This window comes from Lipotes vexillifer, unplaced genomic scaffold (assembly GCF_000442215.2).
Source record: "Lipotes vexillifer unplaced genomic scaffold, Lipotes_vexillifer_v1.1 scaffold625, whole genome shotgun sequence".
Lineage (NCBI taxonomy): Eukaryota > Metazoa > Chordata > Mammalia > Artiodactyla > Lipotidae > Lipotes > Lipotes vexillifer.
Window position 1 is genome coordinate 1278909 of NW_006771655.1, and position 15642 is coordinate 1294550.

Consider the following 15642-nt stretch of genomic DNA (forward strand, 5'->3'; position numbering starts at 1 on the left):
TTTTGCGGTACGCGGGCCTCTCACCGCCGTGGCCTCTCCCGTTGCGGAGCACGGGCTCCGGACGCGCAGGCTCAGCGGCCACGGCTCACGGGCCCAGCCGCTCCGCGGCACGCGGGATCCTCCCGGACCGGGGCACGAACCCGCATCCCCTGCATCGGCAGGCGGACTCTCAACCGCTGCGCCACCAGGGAAGCTCTGCTATTTAAGATTTTAACCCACGTCTGAGCATCAGCTAATTTTTACAGGGCCTTTCAAGGGGCTCCTCCAGTGATGAGGATCTTTGGTTCCATAATTCACTGATGACAGCTCCGGGAACACAGCCTGCTCAGCACACTTCAACAAACGGTCAGAATTCAAAGGAAACTTTTCTGCAAAGACGTGGATCAGAGGGGAGGAAAGCAAACGCCGTCCTGCCGCAGAACGTTTTGGCAGGAGCCCAACCCTTGCTCCCGGAGGCCGCTCAGCTGTCCTCTGCCCTGGCCAACTGTCGAGGGCCCTGGGGATGGGGCTCAGATGTCCCCCCACTTCGTGGGCCTCTACGGCCACCTGAAGGACTCCGCCCCTCCTTCCTCGGCGTCCACCAGCCCCCTGAGCAAAGCTCTGTAATCACCTCCCCACTTTCTACGTGATTAATCGCTAAGCGGCCGACTTCTTGCTGGCCTGCGTGCCCCCGAGCCTCACTCCTCCGAGGATCCCAGCCCGCGGCCAGGCACAGGGCAGGAGGCGACAGCCGCTTCTTGGCCGAGACGCTGGGTGAGCGAACGCTGGGACTGCACTGCAGCACAGAGGGCCCGCCTGGGTGTGGCTTGCGTCCATTGGAAGGGAATTAGGTGTGGAATATTCCAGAAGACATCACCTGTGCCAATCGCGGTCTCTAGGGCCCCATCGTGTTGAGTCTAGGAAAGCTGGAGCCTGCCTGGACCAGCAATGTGCCAAGACACCCCCAGAGAAGAAGCAATGGTGCACTGAGGCTCCCTGGGGGACAACGTGACATGCACACGGCCTCCCACTGCCCTGAGGGGCTGACGGGCTTCTCAGAGGAGATTTTACTTGTAAGGTACCTCATGCCTATAGAACGCAGAGCCACGCACATCTTAGATACATAAACATAACCGAATGTTCTAGTTCTCCAGCAGCCTGCAAGACAGGTGCCATCATTCCTGTTCTGCAGCTGAAGGACCTGAATGCGAGGGGCAGAGCTGGGGTTCAAGGCCCGGTCTCTCTGGCCCCAAAGCCTGCACTGTCTTTGTGTCACTGGCAGTGTCGTTCTTCGTGCCACATGTCCTCAGGGACCTTGTCTGTGGCCCCTCCTGGGGGTGAGTCAGAGGACGATGTATGGAATGTGATGAGGCCAGGAGGGTGGCACAAGGAAAGAGCTCTCAGAGGCTGCAGGTCTGTTCTCTACCTGGACGGGGCCATGTGCGTTTTAGGAGATGATGGGGGTGGGTCGAAGTATGTTCTGCCTTGAGTCTGCAGATAACCGAACACTGGCCTAGCAATGAAGTGAAAGGCCTTTAAAGAGATGCCCATTCATTGATTTGTTTTGTTTTGTTTTCTTTTTTGTGGTACGCGGGCCTCTCACTGTCGTGGCGTCTCCCGTTGCGGAGCACAGGCTCCGGACGCGCAGGCTCAGCTCAGTTTTCTTTTTTGTGGTACGCGGGCCTCTCACTGTCGTGGCGTCTCCCGTTGCGGAGCACAGGCTCCGGACGCGCAGGCTCAGCGGCCACGGCTCACGGGCCCAGCCGCTCTGCGGCGTGTGGGATCTTCCCGCACCGGGGCACGAACCCGCGTCCCCTGCATCGGCAGGCGGACTCTCAACCACTGCGCCACCAGGGAAGCCCCTGGTGGCTCATTGATTCATTGATTTTTGAATGGACACCCTGCTGTAATATGTCTTTGAGGTTAGTAGGAACCGTTCACAGATAAAAGCAGGATTCGTTTGCCCCAGAATGGATATTCATGTTAACCTTTGCCACATCATTGTGATATTTTCTTGGGATAACTTAGTATGTGATTGAAAACCGGTTCCAACGAATTTGCCCGAGCGAATGGATTAGTACAACATAAATCAGGTAGCACTCTGTTGGTGGAGTCAGGGCAGAGGATGGAGGAAAGGGGCACCTCGTCCACGTGGCAGGAGGAGTCGTTACAGGGGCCGCGTGCATGTCAGCTCTGGGGCGGGATCGGCTCGGGCCCCTACCCACCGAGTGACGAAATGCTCGACACATCCTCTAGTCTCCTCTTGGCCAGGGAACGTCTGTAACCCTCACCCCTGGGGTTTGGAACTAAGCTGCTTTTTATAGATGAACATTCACTCTCTAGGAATATTGAAATACAAATGGTTCAAATAACGAGTTTCAGGAGAAAAAAATTACCTTTTCGGTTTTGAAGTTCCAACTGCCTGCACCACTACCAGAATTTTTAGACTTGCTGAGCTAACGTTAAAATATTTTAGAGAGACTATTTCAAAGGGACTTCCAGTTCTGGAGATACGGCAGACTAGCTATAACCCGAAAAGCCTCCGGCCCCAAAGCCAGAGCAGAGCTGGACAGAGTGTAACAGACGCACAACGGATGCATGGCTGGGCGCAAGGGGAAGCAAGGTCCACGCCTGGAGGCCAACAGAGTGGGAAGTGAAGCTGCAGCCAAACTTGCCGTTGAAAGCTAAGCAAGCACGGACTATAAGAAAAGATGGTAACTGTCATCGGAGCCTTCGCGGATGTAGGAAACAAGGAATAAGTGAATACTGGACACAGCGACAAGTATGACTTGGAATTAAGGAATTTTAGAATCCTGTAGCACTGGGAGGAAGATAGAGATGATGATTAACTTTAGATTTTGATAACTTAAGTTTGCAAGTTAAAAGTTTTAGGGCAGCCTTCATCCTTCCTTCCAGAAGGTCAAGGCAAAGGAGCTTATCCGGACCTGTGCAAAGAAGGTGTCCACCCAGCTCAAAGGACTGGCCGCATATGGGGGACTCAGCAAGTAAGTAAACAGAATGAGGATACTGGGAGCGAAGTAGGGCTAGTATACATGTGGAAAGGGGGGCAGCCTGAGTAAATGGATGCTACTGAATTGTATTTGGAGGTGCTGCTGTCAACCAATGTTTCTCAATGCATGCAGACAGATATAGAGACAGACCTGGATGTAGACCTGCGTGCACGTGAGCACGTGTGTCTCCTAGCTCTGCGTGCTGAGAGGGCCTGGGAGCAGCGACACCCTAGGAGCAAGGAGCACATCTAGTGCCCAGATCTTGGTTTCTAAATACCACTCTCCACTGAAAGGATCCAAGTTTCCTTGGAGGATGGCTGGGAAGGAAGGTAAAAGAATAAGATAATCCAGGAACATCTTGTGCCAGAAAGTAAGGAGGTACTCCCAGTAACTGGAACATGTGAAAAGAACACAGATGCTGGCTGGAGGGCCCCCCACTGGTCAAATGTAGGAAAGTTTGAGCATCACCATAAACAATGACAGCAACGGATTACAACCTGTTACATAAAATAGGAATCTGAGTCCACACTGATATAAACAAATAAATGAATAAATAAGTGAGACGAGAAAGCTCTTTTGTTTTTTAACGATAAAGGTCCAATCGATACACATAGAAGAAATGATTGAATCAGAAAGGTCACAAGTGCGAGCGCATTATACTAACTAATTCCGGCAAAACATAATCAGCGAATGACAAACTAGGGATGTGAGTGGAAAGGAGAATGAGACTTTCACATAATCTTCAAGTATCTGCCCACAAAATACTTATTCATCGTGAAAGGGAGAAAAGTGACTTTACAGTGGACAAAACCCGGTGGACTCCGTTTTAATCGAGTGAGCAAAATTAACTCCACCAAAGACGGGGCATTTCGATATCGTGTTAAACCCAACAAGACACAGTGTGAAGAGCTCAGCATCGCTTCTGTGACATTCTGGCCCAAAATGCATAATCTGGGTCTAATCGTGAAGAAATATACACATCCACATTGAGGGATATCCTAGGAAATGAATGGCCTGTGATCTCTGAAATTGTCCAGGTCACGAAATGACAGGAATGGCCGAGGAACTAATCCAGGTGAGGGTGCAATGTGTGGTCCTGGACTGGATCCTTTTGCTACCGAGGACATTTGGGGACAACTGACAAAACTTGGATAGGGTGCCTGGGTGAAGGGTCATTCTTTGTAGTATTCTGCAGCTTTTCTGTGGTTTTGAAATTCTTTCAAGGTGAACGGTAAAAATGAACTTCAGGGCAATCTCAAACTTCTAAGAAATGGCTACAGGCTGGCGGTGAGCTAGCTGTGAGCACGGCAGCCCAGGAGCTGCACAGCCGGGGGAGTCTGTGCCATCGCCCACGGGCCCCGCGCCATGGACCCGCACCGCCCTGGCCACTCTGAGACACCAGGTGCAGGCCTGGGGAAGGGGCTCGGCCACCTCTGGGGAAAGGCACGGAGCCTGCCCAGATCATCCTCCCTGGGGAACGGAGCCTCGGAACCTCTGGAAAGAGACGTGGGCAGAGGCCGGATCACTGACACGTCCTACTCCAGGCCCCATGCACGGGGCCCCCGAGGCAGGACCAGAGCAGCAAACGTGGTACCTTGTCAACCCCCTGTGTGGCCTGGGAAGTTACATACAAACAGGACGGACCCCACGCCCGGAAATGCTGACGAATTGATTTGAGGTGGGGTCTGAGCGCTGGTGTGTCCTGGAATCTGCACTGACCCGCGGCTGGGATGAAGAATGCTGGCTACCTTAGGAAGATGGTCACGAGGCTCCTGTCTGTGCCAGCGAGGCCAGGGCATCAGCACCCCTCCCTCTCAGCTCCCCTCAGAGTAATCGCAACCGAATTTATGAAAACTGGTGAGAAAGTGAACTCTTGGTCTCAAAAGCCAAACCAACAACCAGAAAAGCCAAGTTCACCTATGAACATGAATACAGAAGTCTTAAACCCAAACTAAACCAAACACAATAAACATCAAATTGTGTTTAACTCAGGAACACAGGGACGGGCGAACATTAGAATATCAACGTAAATCATCTCACCAACAGATGCAAGAAGAAAAAACATGAACAACTCAGTAGATGCAGAAAACGGTTTGACAAAATTACAACTTCCTCATGATTCTTTTAATCCTAAAAAAAACGCAAAAAGAAAAAAACCCCTCCTAGCAAACCAGGATTAGAAAAGCATCGTCTGAACCCAATACAAAGTAGCTGCAAAAACAAAGCCTCAAGAATCCCACACAAAACCTCCCATAAGTGCTGTAAATGTCACACTCGATAATAAAATCTTAAAAGAATTTTTTTAAAGTTAGTAATAAAACAAAGGTTGTCCTAACGCTGCTCCAGTTCAATATGATACAGGACGATCTAGCCCTCCCATGAAGAACAATAAATAACAAGAAACAGAAAAGAGAAAGAAAGGTTTCAGAGGAAGAAATAAAACTGTCACTTAGCAGCAGTTGACGTGACTTCTTTACAGAAAGCTACAGAAGAATTAACAGACTAACAAGACATTCTCCGAGCTTCTGGCCCTGAGGCCCTCACACCAGGCTGGGCAGTGGCACAGCTGCAGCCTCGGGTGTAGGCCAGGGGCCAGGCCGCTCAAGCTGGATCCCCTCCCGGGCTGAGCTGTGTGGTCCGGGGACGTAACTGAGTCCCTCGGGTCTTGTCTGCAGGAGTGGGTCACAGCAGCCTCCTCTCGGTCAGTACGAGGTTTACATGAGTTAATGTTTGTAAAAGCACTTAGAACACAGGAGAGTTCATTAAATTAAAAAAAAAAAAAAATCAACTGTGATCTTATATGCCAGCAACAGAGTCAGAAAATGTAACAAAATGTACACACATTGGTTAATCCTCCCGATCATCTTGCAACAGCACTACTGACCCTGTTTTACAGACGAGGACGAGGACGCTGGGGCTTGCTCAGAAGTTAAATTATGTCCAGGACCACAGAGCTAGGAAAGGGGGGCAAGAAAAAGGGGGGCCAGGGCCGCTGGTGCACAGTCCATACTTTTCCAATCACAGTTTTTGAGGCACGCTGATGGCTCCTCAGTTTGCCTGCCTTTTTGGGAGCAGAGCGAAGGTAGGAATAGATAGCCCAGTGCTTTTGCCAGGAAGAAAAGAGCTGACAGAAGTAGGTTTAAACAAATGGAAAGACGTATCATGTTCTTGGATAGAAAGACGACATCATAAGACAACAGCAAGGAGTAAAGCAGTGCGCACGCATGCGTGTGTGCGTGTGCGTGTGTGCATGTGTGTGTGGCCGTGCGTGTGCGTGCGTGCATGCGTGTATGTTGGTGGGGATTGGGAAGACCTTGCCAGACATTAAAACAAATTTTAAAGCCTCTCTAATTAAACAGTGTACAATTAGTGCATGAACAGCCTGACTAAATAGATCAGAATAAACAGTTCAGAAACAGACCCAAGCGCACATGGGAATTTAATACTACAAATCAGGAGGAGGAAACAACGGGCTTTTTAATAGATGTTCTGGGGACAATTGCATAGCTATTTGCAAAGTGATAAAAGATGGACTCACACCTCACTCCATACAAAAGGACCAATTCCAAATGGGTGGAGACCTAAATGCGAACATGAAACCATAGAACTGGTGGTAAAAAAATGGGGTGAATTCCTTTTTAACCTGAGAAGGAGGAAAACCTTTCTATCTAAGACTTGAAGTGCAAAACCTTGCAAGAAAAGATTGATAAATTAGACTTCAATTTTTTTTGGCATGGCAACAAGTTATATGTATTGCTGATGGAAATGCAAAATGTACAACCTATAGCAGAGGGATTTGGTAATGTCTAGGAAATTTACATATACATTCATTGCTTGATCTCAAAATCCCTTTCCTAGGAATCTATCCCAAAGATTCAGTGGCAAAAGTACAAAATGCGCATGCAAAAGGCTGAAAGCACCTTTAGGCAGAATAATGCCCCCTGCAGGCATCCTCTCAACCACTCCTCCAGGTGTCCACACCCTAATCCCTGGGACCTGTGGGTAGTTACTCCACACAGAAGGGATTTTGCAGACGTGATTAAGGTTAAGAGGCTTGAAATCGGGAGATTATCCTGGATTATATGGGTGGGTCCTGAAAAGTGCTGAGAGTGGGACAGAAGAGTGGGTCAGAGGGATGAGACAGAAGGAGACAGTTGAAGCCTGGGAAGGACCTACCCGCCACGGCTGGCTCTGAAGGTGGAGGGAGGGACGTGGTGGCCGTAAAAGCTGGGGATGGTGACAGCCAGCTCGGTCCTAGGACCACCAGCAACAGCCTGAATGAGCAGGAGACGGTGGTCTTCCAGAGCCTCCGGACAGGAACGCAACCTGCCCACACCTGGACTTCAGCCCATGGAGCCCAAAGCTGTGAGATAACACACCTGTGTTGTTCCAGCCACTGGGTTTTGGCTGTTTGTTGTGGCAGCAGCAGGAGAGGAATGCACACCCCAGGTGTCCAGTGGACCAGCTGAACACACAAACTTGCACGTCCACACAAGGGAAGACCACACGCCAGGCATGTGATGTTCACGTGTCCTCAGCTGAAGAAAGCAAAGCACCTTCTGCATACGGAAGGGGGACACGGGTACGTGTATTGCTAACGCTGCAAAAGACAAAAGAGGACCAGCCGGAAACCTACTGTGGGGCTTCTGGGGAGAGAGGCAACAGAGTAAAGGGAGAAAGACGAACACAGACTTCCCTGAATACAACTAGTAGTTTTGACGTTGAGATCATGCAAATGAGTTACGTGCTCAAAAATAAATTAAATTTAAAATGTTTGAACAGTTTTTTAAAAAGTAAAAATGGGGCTTCCCTGGTGGCGCAGTGGTTGAGAGTCCGCCTGCCGATGCAGGGGACGCGGGTTCGTGCCCCGGTCCGGGAAGATCCCCCGTGCGGTGCTCCGCAACCGGAGAGGCCACAGCGGTGAGAGGCCCACATACCACAAAAAAAAAAAAAAAAAAAAAAAAAAGTAAAAATGATATTTAAAGAAAGCAATCTCTAAAAAGTGAAGCGAAAGAACAAAACAAAGACACTGAAATGAATGAAGCTAATCTGTATTAGGTTGGTGATAGAAACACACTGAGAAGAATTTAGACTCAGTATTTTGACTGTACCTCCACAGTGTAATACGGTCTAAGGACAAATAGGTTGCATATTCAGCAGGCTCCTTAGCAATAGCATGGACACTGCAATTTTGAAACTCTTTATAGAATAACAGGATAAAGAAAATAAGTAATTTAGTTAATATTTCTAGAAAGCACACTTTTAGTATAAAAGTTACCGAAAACGTAAATTCAAAGTTAAGTAATCTTAAATTTGAAATATCAGTACGAACTCACGATGTTTCCAAAAATGTGCGTTTCCTCTCTCTATCCGCTGGAAAAGTCGAGCGACAATGACCAGTCAGCAGCAACGAGCACCCTCCCCTCCCCTTAGTGCCCAGATTATGGCCTTTAAATACGATTTGACACTAAAGGAAACCAGGTAGCAGCGGCTCAGTCTGAGCTTCAGCTTGGCGCTCGAAGGCACAGGATGCTCCCGGGAAATCCCCCTGCATCAGGAAACAAGGAAATCATCCAAGATCAGTTATCATGAGGTCAAAACACCTAGAACATGAAGGGCTGCCCACTGGCCAAGATGGGTCAGTGTTAGGTTCAAAAAGAACGATGACTGTAGGTGACTGAAACAGACTGAATACACAAAAAACCCGTCCTGTCCTACTGACACTCAGGAAGAGAGAGAGCAGGGCAAAAAGGAAGAAAGAGAAAGCTGTTAACGTTGGGAGTGACTGGGAGCCGGTCCCTCACTCTGCAAAGCCCTGCCTTCCTGTGTTCCGGGTAACGACCTGACCTGAGGGAGGAGGGAGGTGCTGCTTCTCAGCTCCAGCTGCTAAATGCGGAAAGACTGAGCGAAAGTTGCCATTTTGAGTATCTGCCGATAACACTGAATTCAGGCAGAGGTCACCCATGGGTGAGACCACTGGATACGAAGCTGACGGGAGGACAAGGCAGGGACCAGGCTGCCGATCGTGCGGTGTCCCTACGTTCCCTAGAGGGCGACCCCGAGACCCCTGGTGTCCTGATGTGCCGCCGTATGAAGCCCCCCCAGCCCCGCCCGGGAATTACTCTCTACCACAGTGACCACGACAACGTGGGAACGATCCAATGGAGGTTTGAGAATGAACTTCCTGTTTACGGGAAACACGGGGGCAGGGGGACACGTGAAGTGACACTACAAGGATGCAGATGGGAGATGCTTCTCCGATGGAGGGCATTCCACGGGACAGGGGACTGGGGTTTGTAACAAGGCAGTGGCAGGGGAACAGAAGGGGCTCTGGGTGAAAAGGGCAACATCTCTAGTGGCAGAAGGCAGCTGAGTGGTGGGCGGGGACAGGGTGGGCTTGAGGGGCTGCTAGGGAGGATTGCAAAGGGCGCAAGGGAGCTAGCTTCTGGGGGCGGTGGGCTTGTTCACTATCTAGACTGTGGCGAGGGCCTTACAGGTATACAGACAGGCACGTCTGGGTCAAAACTTAACAGACTGTATACTCTAGAAATGTCAAGTTTATTACATGCAAACTGTACCTTGAAAAAGCCGTTAAAATTTTTTAAAAACTGATTTAAGAGACACGACAACCAAATGCATAATGTGAACTTTGTGTGGATCCTGTTCTCATCAAAGCCACAGTAAAAAGACGTTTTTGGAAAATCTGGGGAAATTTGAATGTGTACTGATTATTAGATGATATTAAGGAATGTTCATTAATTTTGTCAGGTGTGATAATGGCATTCTCATTATGAGAAAATGCATCCATAGTTTAACGTAAAGGTATCGAAGGAAGACAAGTGCACAGGATGAGAACAGGTGTGACCGAGAGACAACATCCCTAACATTCCAGAGCCTTCCCGTACAAGACCCCAGAGGGGACCAGTGCTCTAACACCAAAGATTATGTTTTCTTCTCTGGGACTTTGTACCTGTGGACTCAAATCACGAGTCCGGCTTCTCTCGCTCAACACTGTGCTTGTGAAATCTGTGCCTATTCAGTGCTGAATATGTGGGAATAAAATGACGTGTGGTCTGAGATACGCAGTGGTCACCAGTGGAGAGAGGGAAGCGGGGGCACATGGGGCGGGGGAGTACGAGGCACAAACTAAGCTACAGGATGCGTTGTACCACACGGGGAATAGAGCCAATATTTTATAATAACTATAAATGGAGGACAGCCTTTAAAGATTGTGAATGACTATACTGTACACCTGTAACTTATATAACGTTGTACAGCAGCTACGCTTCAATTTAAAAAGAAAAGGTGCAAACTAATTGGCATGAGATAAGATATAAGGATTTAATGTATAGCACAGTGAATATAACCAATATTTTGTAATAACTTTAAATGGAGGATAATCTATAAAAATATTGAATCGCTATGTTGTACGATTGAAAATAATGTAATAGTATGAATAGACGATACTTCAGTAAAATTTCTTTTAATTGAAAACAAAACCCCCAAACACTCCAGCAACAATAAAAAGTAGGACTAGATGGATCTAGATAAGAGAAGAGACAAACCTGGGTGGTGGGTGTGTGTGGGAGCTCATTAGATCTTGCTGCTTCCTTTTGGGTATGTTTAAAATGTTTCAGATTAAAAATATAAATAGATCAGTTGTGGGACAGAAGCACTAAGCAAACGTAGCGTGGAGAGAAGTGCTATGTGATCCCCCATCACTTCCTCTCCTCGGACAGACAGAAGGAAGGACCCTTCCCAGACCCCCTGCGGCTGCCTGGAGCCCGTGACTGTCCTGGCGAACAGAATCCAGGCAGAAGGAGTGTGGACGCTCCCAGGTCCGGCTCTGGAAGCACGAGACGCAGATCTTGAGTTGAGCCACGGAGGGGTGGGCATCTCCACTCCTGTGGCCCCGCCTGGCCTGACTCCCACTCGGAAGCCCTCGGAGTTTGTGTCCTTGGTGTTCACCGTGCCCAGCTGTACTGCTGTCCAGTGACGCCAAGGGCAGACTCTCGGCTTCTGTGTCCCTCCGAGCACTCGCCCGGCTCCATCTGGCCGACTCTGAGACGCCAGGATTGGTTTCCAGGAGATCCCACAATTTTTCTCCTTGATTTTCTTCGATGCGTTTTAAAGTTCGCTTTTATTCTTTCGGTTTTCATTTCCAGGGGATTTATTTCTTCAGTTTGATGGGAGGTAGGGGCACACGGTGATGTTTTTCTACGTAAATAATTGTTCCAGCCCCATTGATTGATCAGTTCCAAATAGCTGGTTCCCATTGTCCGAATCCTGCAGAGGTTTCTGGAAACAGTTGCTTAATGAAAGTTTTGAAGATGTAGATGGAATTCGTGCCCTGATTTATGGCCCGTTTCCAAGAGCGAATTGTCTTGCAGTAGAGCACAAGCACAGTCACGAAAATTGCTAGGGTTTTACTACGGACAATAACTGGAAACTTTACCACCCCCGTCATGCGGCTCTTCGTCTGTTTTCTCGGTTCTTAGAACAAGGCGCTTCTGGGTGGGTGGGATTCACCGAGGCCCCTGTGACCCTCCCTCTGACGCACGAGCCCTGTGGGGCTTGCTATCTTGCTATCGCGCTTTGAGTCAGAGGCAAAGTTCTCCCTAAGGTCGACCCTCAGGCTCCCCGTGACCTGCCCCCCGGCTCTCCCCTACCCGCCCTCACTCCAGCCATCCGGCACCCCTGCCGTCCTCACAGGTAAAGCGCATGCTCCTCTCCCAGCAACCTGAGGGTCCTTCTCCTGAGAGAGGACCTTCCTCCTTTACGGCACAGGCTTTGTCTGTTTCTGTTTACCACTGTGCCCCTCGTGTCTAGAATAGTGCCTGGAAATAAACACGCTCTACAAACATTGCTGAGTAAATGCATATTCATTCATTCATTCATCTGAGAGAAAAGTTGTACCAGACAATCCTCTTAGTCTGTTCGGTAGCTAATTGGGATATAGAATTAAAAGAAGAATCTCAACCAATGACGCCATCAAATTGGGGGAACTTACGGTATACTGAACCACAGCTTGAATGCTCACCCCATGATCACTGCTCCCAGCCTCCAGTAAGGGCCCAGCCTAACATCCCGTTTTCCCCCATCTTCCCACACCCTAACCCCGGCATCCCAGCCGCCTCCAGCCTCTGGTCCTCCTCCAAACATCACCACCTCCCAAACTGCCCACAGGCAGCTCCAGCTACGGATTCATCACTCTGCAAAGGCATCAGTCAACCGTCTCTCCGCTTTAGGCCCCAGGGTTAGTCTGTGGAAACTGCGACTCTCGGCTTCAAGGAGACCATACCTGTCCCTCCACGATCCACCTGGAGATGGATGTCTTCCCGTCGTAGCCGGGTCGGAACTGCAGGGTGGCTGAGCGAGGGCTGATGTTGGAAATGACCAGATTGGATGGGGCACCAGGGAGTTCTGGAGATAAATGAGAGGGGAAAGGTGGAGGTTTAAATTCTGTCACAGCTTAGGAAGGGTATCAACATATCAGTAAGTAGACAGCTCCAAAATGCCTTTACATCATAACAGGGCTTGTTTTCACAACCACGAAGGTGAGAAGCACAGCTTTCCAGGAACGTGCTCACAGCACGACTGCCACTCCAACGGGGTGGCCCGTCAGGCTCCAGGCCACGTGCCGTGTCACTGGAGACCTGTGAATGTGGCTCCCAGATGACAAACCATGAAGGTCAGGTCATGTCTCACTCATCCTCTCCCTGAACAGCAGGTGATCAGTAGACACTTGTTGAGTGAAGAAAGGTTGGACGAAGGTGGCTCTTCCAGGATCCTCAAAGAACCCAGAGGACCCACTGTCCCTCCTCCCTCTGACAATGACCTTGACGCCTTCAAAAGGGAGGGGGGGGGAAGCGTGCACCCCGTGCGTCTCCAGGCAGCTTGACGTGGGGAGGTGTGCAGGTCCTGAGCCGTAGGCTTCCTGGCTCTGGTTTCCAAGACAACTGGATTCAGGTGAGAGCGCAGAACTCTTCCCGCTCTGCCGGCGCTCGGTTGCTCTGGCAGCTAAACGAGGGGCGGGTGGGCTCTGCACGAGGCTCCCCCCTCTCAGGCTGCCTGCGGCTAAGCCTCCGTGCTGAACACAGGCCCTCGGGCGGGTTGCCCACTCCCCCCAAGGAGCCTGCCCCACTCAGAAGTGAGATACTGTGAGTTCAAAATGAGAGCTCTTACGTTACTGGGCGACGCAAAAACTCTAGAGAAAGACAGCAGGATGAAATGAAGGCGAAAAAGATACAACGTGAGCAGGAGAAAGGCTCTCAGGCCGCGCCGTATCTGAGGAACAGCTTCCGAACTCGCCCGTGTTTGGGGTATTTAAGACCAGGTCTCGCACAGGGACAATAAGACCTCTTTGGTGATCAGTTCAGTATTTGCACAGGCAGCGTCGCTAGGCTCTCAAGGGTCCTTTCCACACCACGTCTAATGAATTTGAAGAGGAAAATATTTAAATCGAAGGACAAGTGACTCCTTTTTGCATATTTCTCAGCTCTCTGGATTCCTTAGCTGGTTCTTTAGTCGCTGATGGATGTAAACTTTGAGCACAGCAAACGGAACACAGCCCCCAAAGGGATCGTCGTCACGTGATTTTGCTCGGCCTGCCCCAGGGTGGACCCCTGGCTACAGGTGACCCGAACCGTCAGGGAAGCAACAGCAGCAGCCCCGCGGCCTCCCCCGAGCCTGGGTATCAGGTTCACTCGGCACAGCCGGGCCCGTGTCCCCTCCAGCGCTTCTCTGCGTCCGGGGCGGAGGTGAGGTCAGCTCGCCCACTTCCCAGCCCCGGTTGGACGGTGTCCAAGCTGTCCAGGGAACAATCTGGTCATGCACAGGGACGTGCCCCCAGTGTTACCCCGGCCGCTGTACGTCAGCCGTGTCTAACAGATTAAATCATGTGCCGTCATCATCTCATCATCACTAGTTATTAAAGCACTGACAACATTGTAAATGTGTGCTTTGGCAGCCGGCTGTTTACGTAGAATAACTGAATCTCTCTGGAAGCCAGACTTCTTTCCTAAGAAAGGATACATGTATTTTGAAAATACCTTTAAAAAAAACATCGGATTGCCTCAAGTGTGGTCCCCGAGCAGCAGTGTGGGCTTGTTCCTGGGGCTCGTTCCACTGCAAGCTCTGCAGCCTCACCCCAGACCCAGGACTCGGCCATGCGGGAGTGGACCCAGCACTGATGGGGGGAAGCCCTCAGCTGATGCTCAGGCCAGCGCTAGAAGCATCACTGCCTGAGAGGGAGGGCAGGGGTGGCTGCTTATCAGTAGACAGGAAGACTTGCTTCGGGACCCTGGGGGCTCCAGGCTCCCCTGACGGCCAGGAAGGTAGAAAGGGCCCCGTGGGGTCACAGCGCTCAGAGGACAGGATACACTCCCTCCTTCTCTACCACCCCACCCTCCCGAAACACAGTCCCTGTGCGGAGAGGCGGTTATTCCTCTGGGGAGTTGTAAAAACTGTATACATTTTATTTGTTTTGTATCCTCCTCAGGTCCCGTGTGGTGTGCCAGGCTTCCAAGAAAATAATTAGGTTACAAAACCCTAACTGGGCGTGGAGGGTGCTATGGGGGTAAATGCCGGCTTCAGCCTTTCCGGGCCTGATGAGCAAAGCTGTTGTGCTTTTTCCTCAAAGACCAAAACGAGGCCAACTGACCTTTTTAGAGAGCAAGAGACGTCTGGCTTTAATTACAGGACTGAACGGATGGCCCCATGACATCCTCTCACACCCACACGTATTCTGTGAATTCCTTGGAAAAACACTTTCATTTTAAACATAAACTGTGGAGAGAAAAGGTTGAGTGCAATTTCCAAAGCTGGATGAGGGTGAACGTCTAGGAGGGGGCTCTGACTTACAGAAAGCCCCGCGAGCATGGCCACCTCGGCCCTGCTGTGTGCGGACAGACGCTTCACGCTTCGCGCCCCTTCCTCGTCCCCCTCCCCGCGTACCTTTTCTCCCCACCTACCTTCTCCTCACTCCTTCCCTCAAACCCACATTTTCACCGTTTTGTTGAGTGAATGCACTTTTGTGCTTCCTGGTCTTAAGTGTAACGTTCATTGACCCCCGAACATCCGAGCCAGGAGCTGACACCCCTCTTTTAAAGGCCCCCAGGGACTTCTGCACAAAAGATGCCCATCAGCTCCGAGCGTGAGAAACGGCCCAGGGAAACGCGGCAGCGGGGACGCCAGGGCCCGAGCGCACTGACCTGGGGGCACCCCGGAAGAGATAGTGGACGAGGTGGCCAGGCCAGCGCCCACGGCGGTGAGGGCCGCCACGTCAATGGTGTAGGTGGTGAGAGAGGACAGCCCTTGGATCTTATACTCGTGCGTCGAGCTGTTGAGAGTGAGCTCCAGCCGTGAGTCGCTCTTCCCGTACACCTCCCAGGAGATCTGGTAGCCTGGAAAGCAAGTGAGGGCACAGGGTTAGTCCCGGGGTCCCGGGGACAGAGGCTGGGCCACCCGTTTATCTCGGAGAATCTGAGCAACAGCAGGGAGCTCAGCCGGGCCCACTGAAGTCCACTGCGAGTCCACAGCCCCTGGAAACGAGACCCCGGGCTGGGCCCCTCCATCCTGCCGCTGGATCCACAGGGGCGGCAGGAGGACGGGGCTGGGATCTCGGCCAGCTCGGTCCCCGCAGCATGGACGG

General features: G+C 50.8%; 1 protein-coding gene across 1 annotated transcript in view; it reads right to left on the bottom strand.

The window, feature by feature from the left end:
* The window catches only part of SDK1 (sidekick cell adhesion molecule 1), a gene marked incomplete at its 5' end in the record, with an annotated part of 365000 nt that overhangs the window by 132471 nt on the left and 216887 nt on the right, over nucleotides 1–15642 (bottom strand). Inside the window, 2 exons of the mRNA XM_007447090.1 lie at nucleotides 12292–12413; nucleotides 15203–15394. Of these exons, the coding sequence (XP_007447152.1) occupies nucleotides 12292–12413; nucleotides 15203–15394 (314 nt within the window). The remainder of the gene's footprint in view (nucleotides 1–12291; nucleotides 12414–15202; nucleotides 15395–15642) is intronic.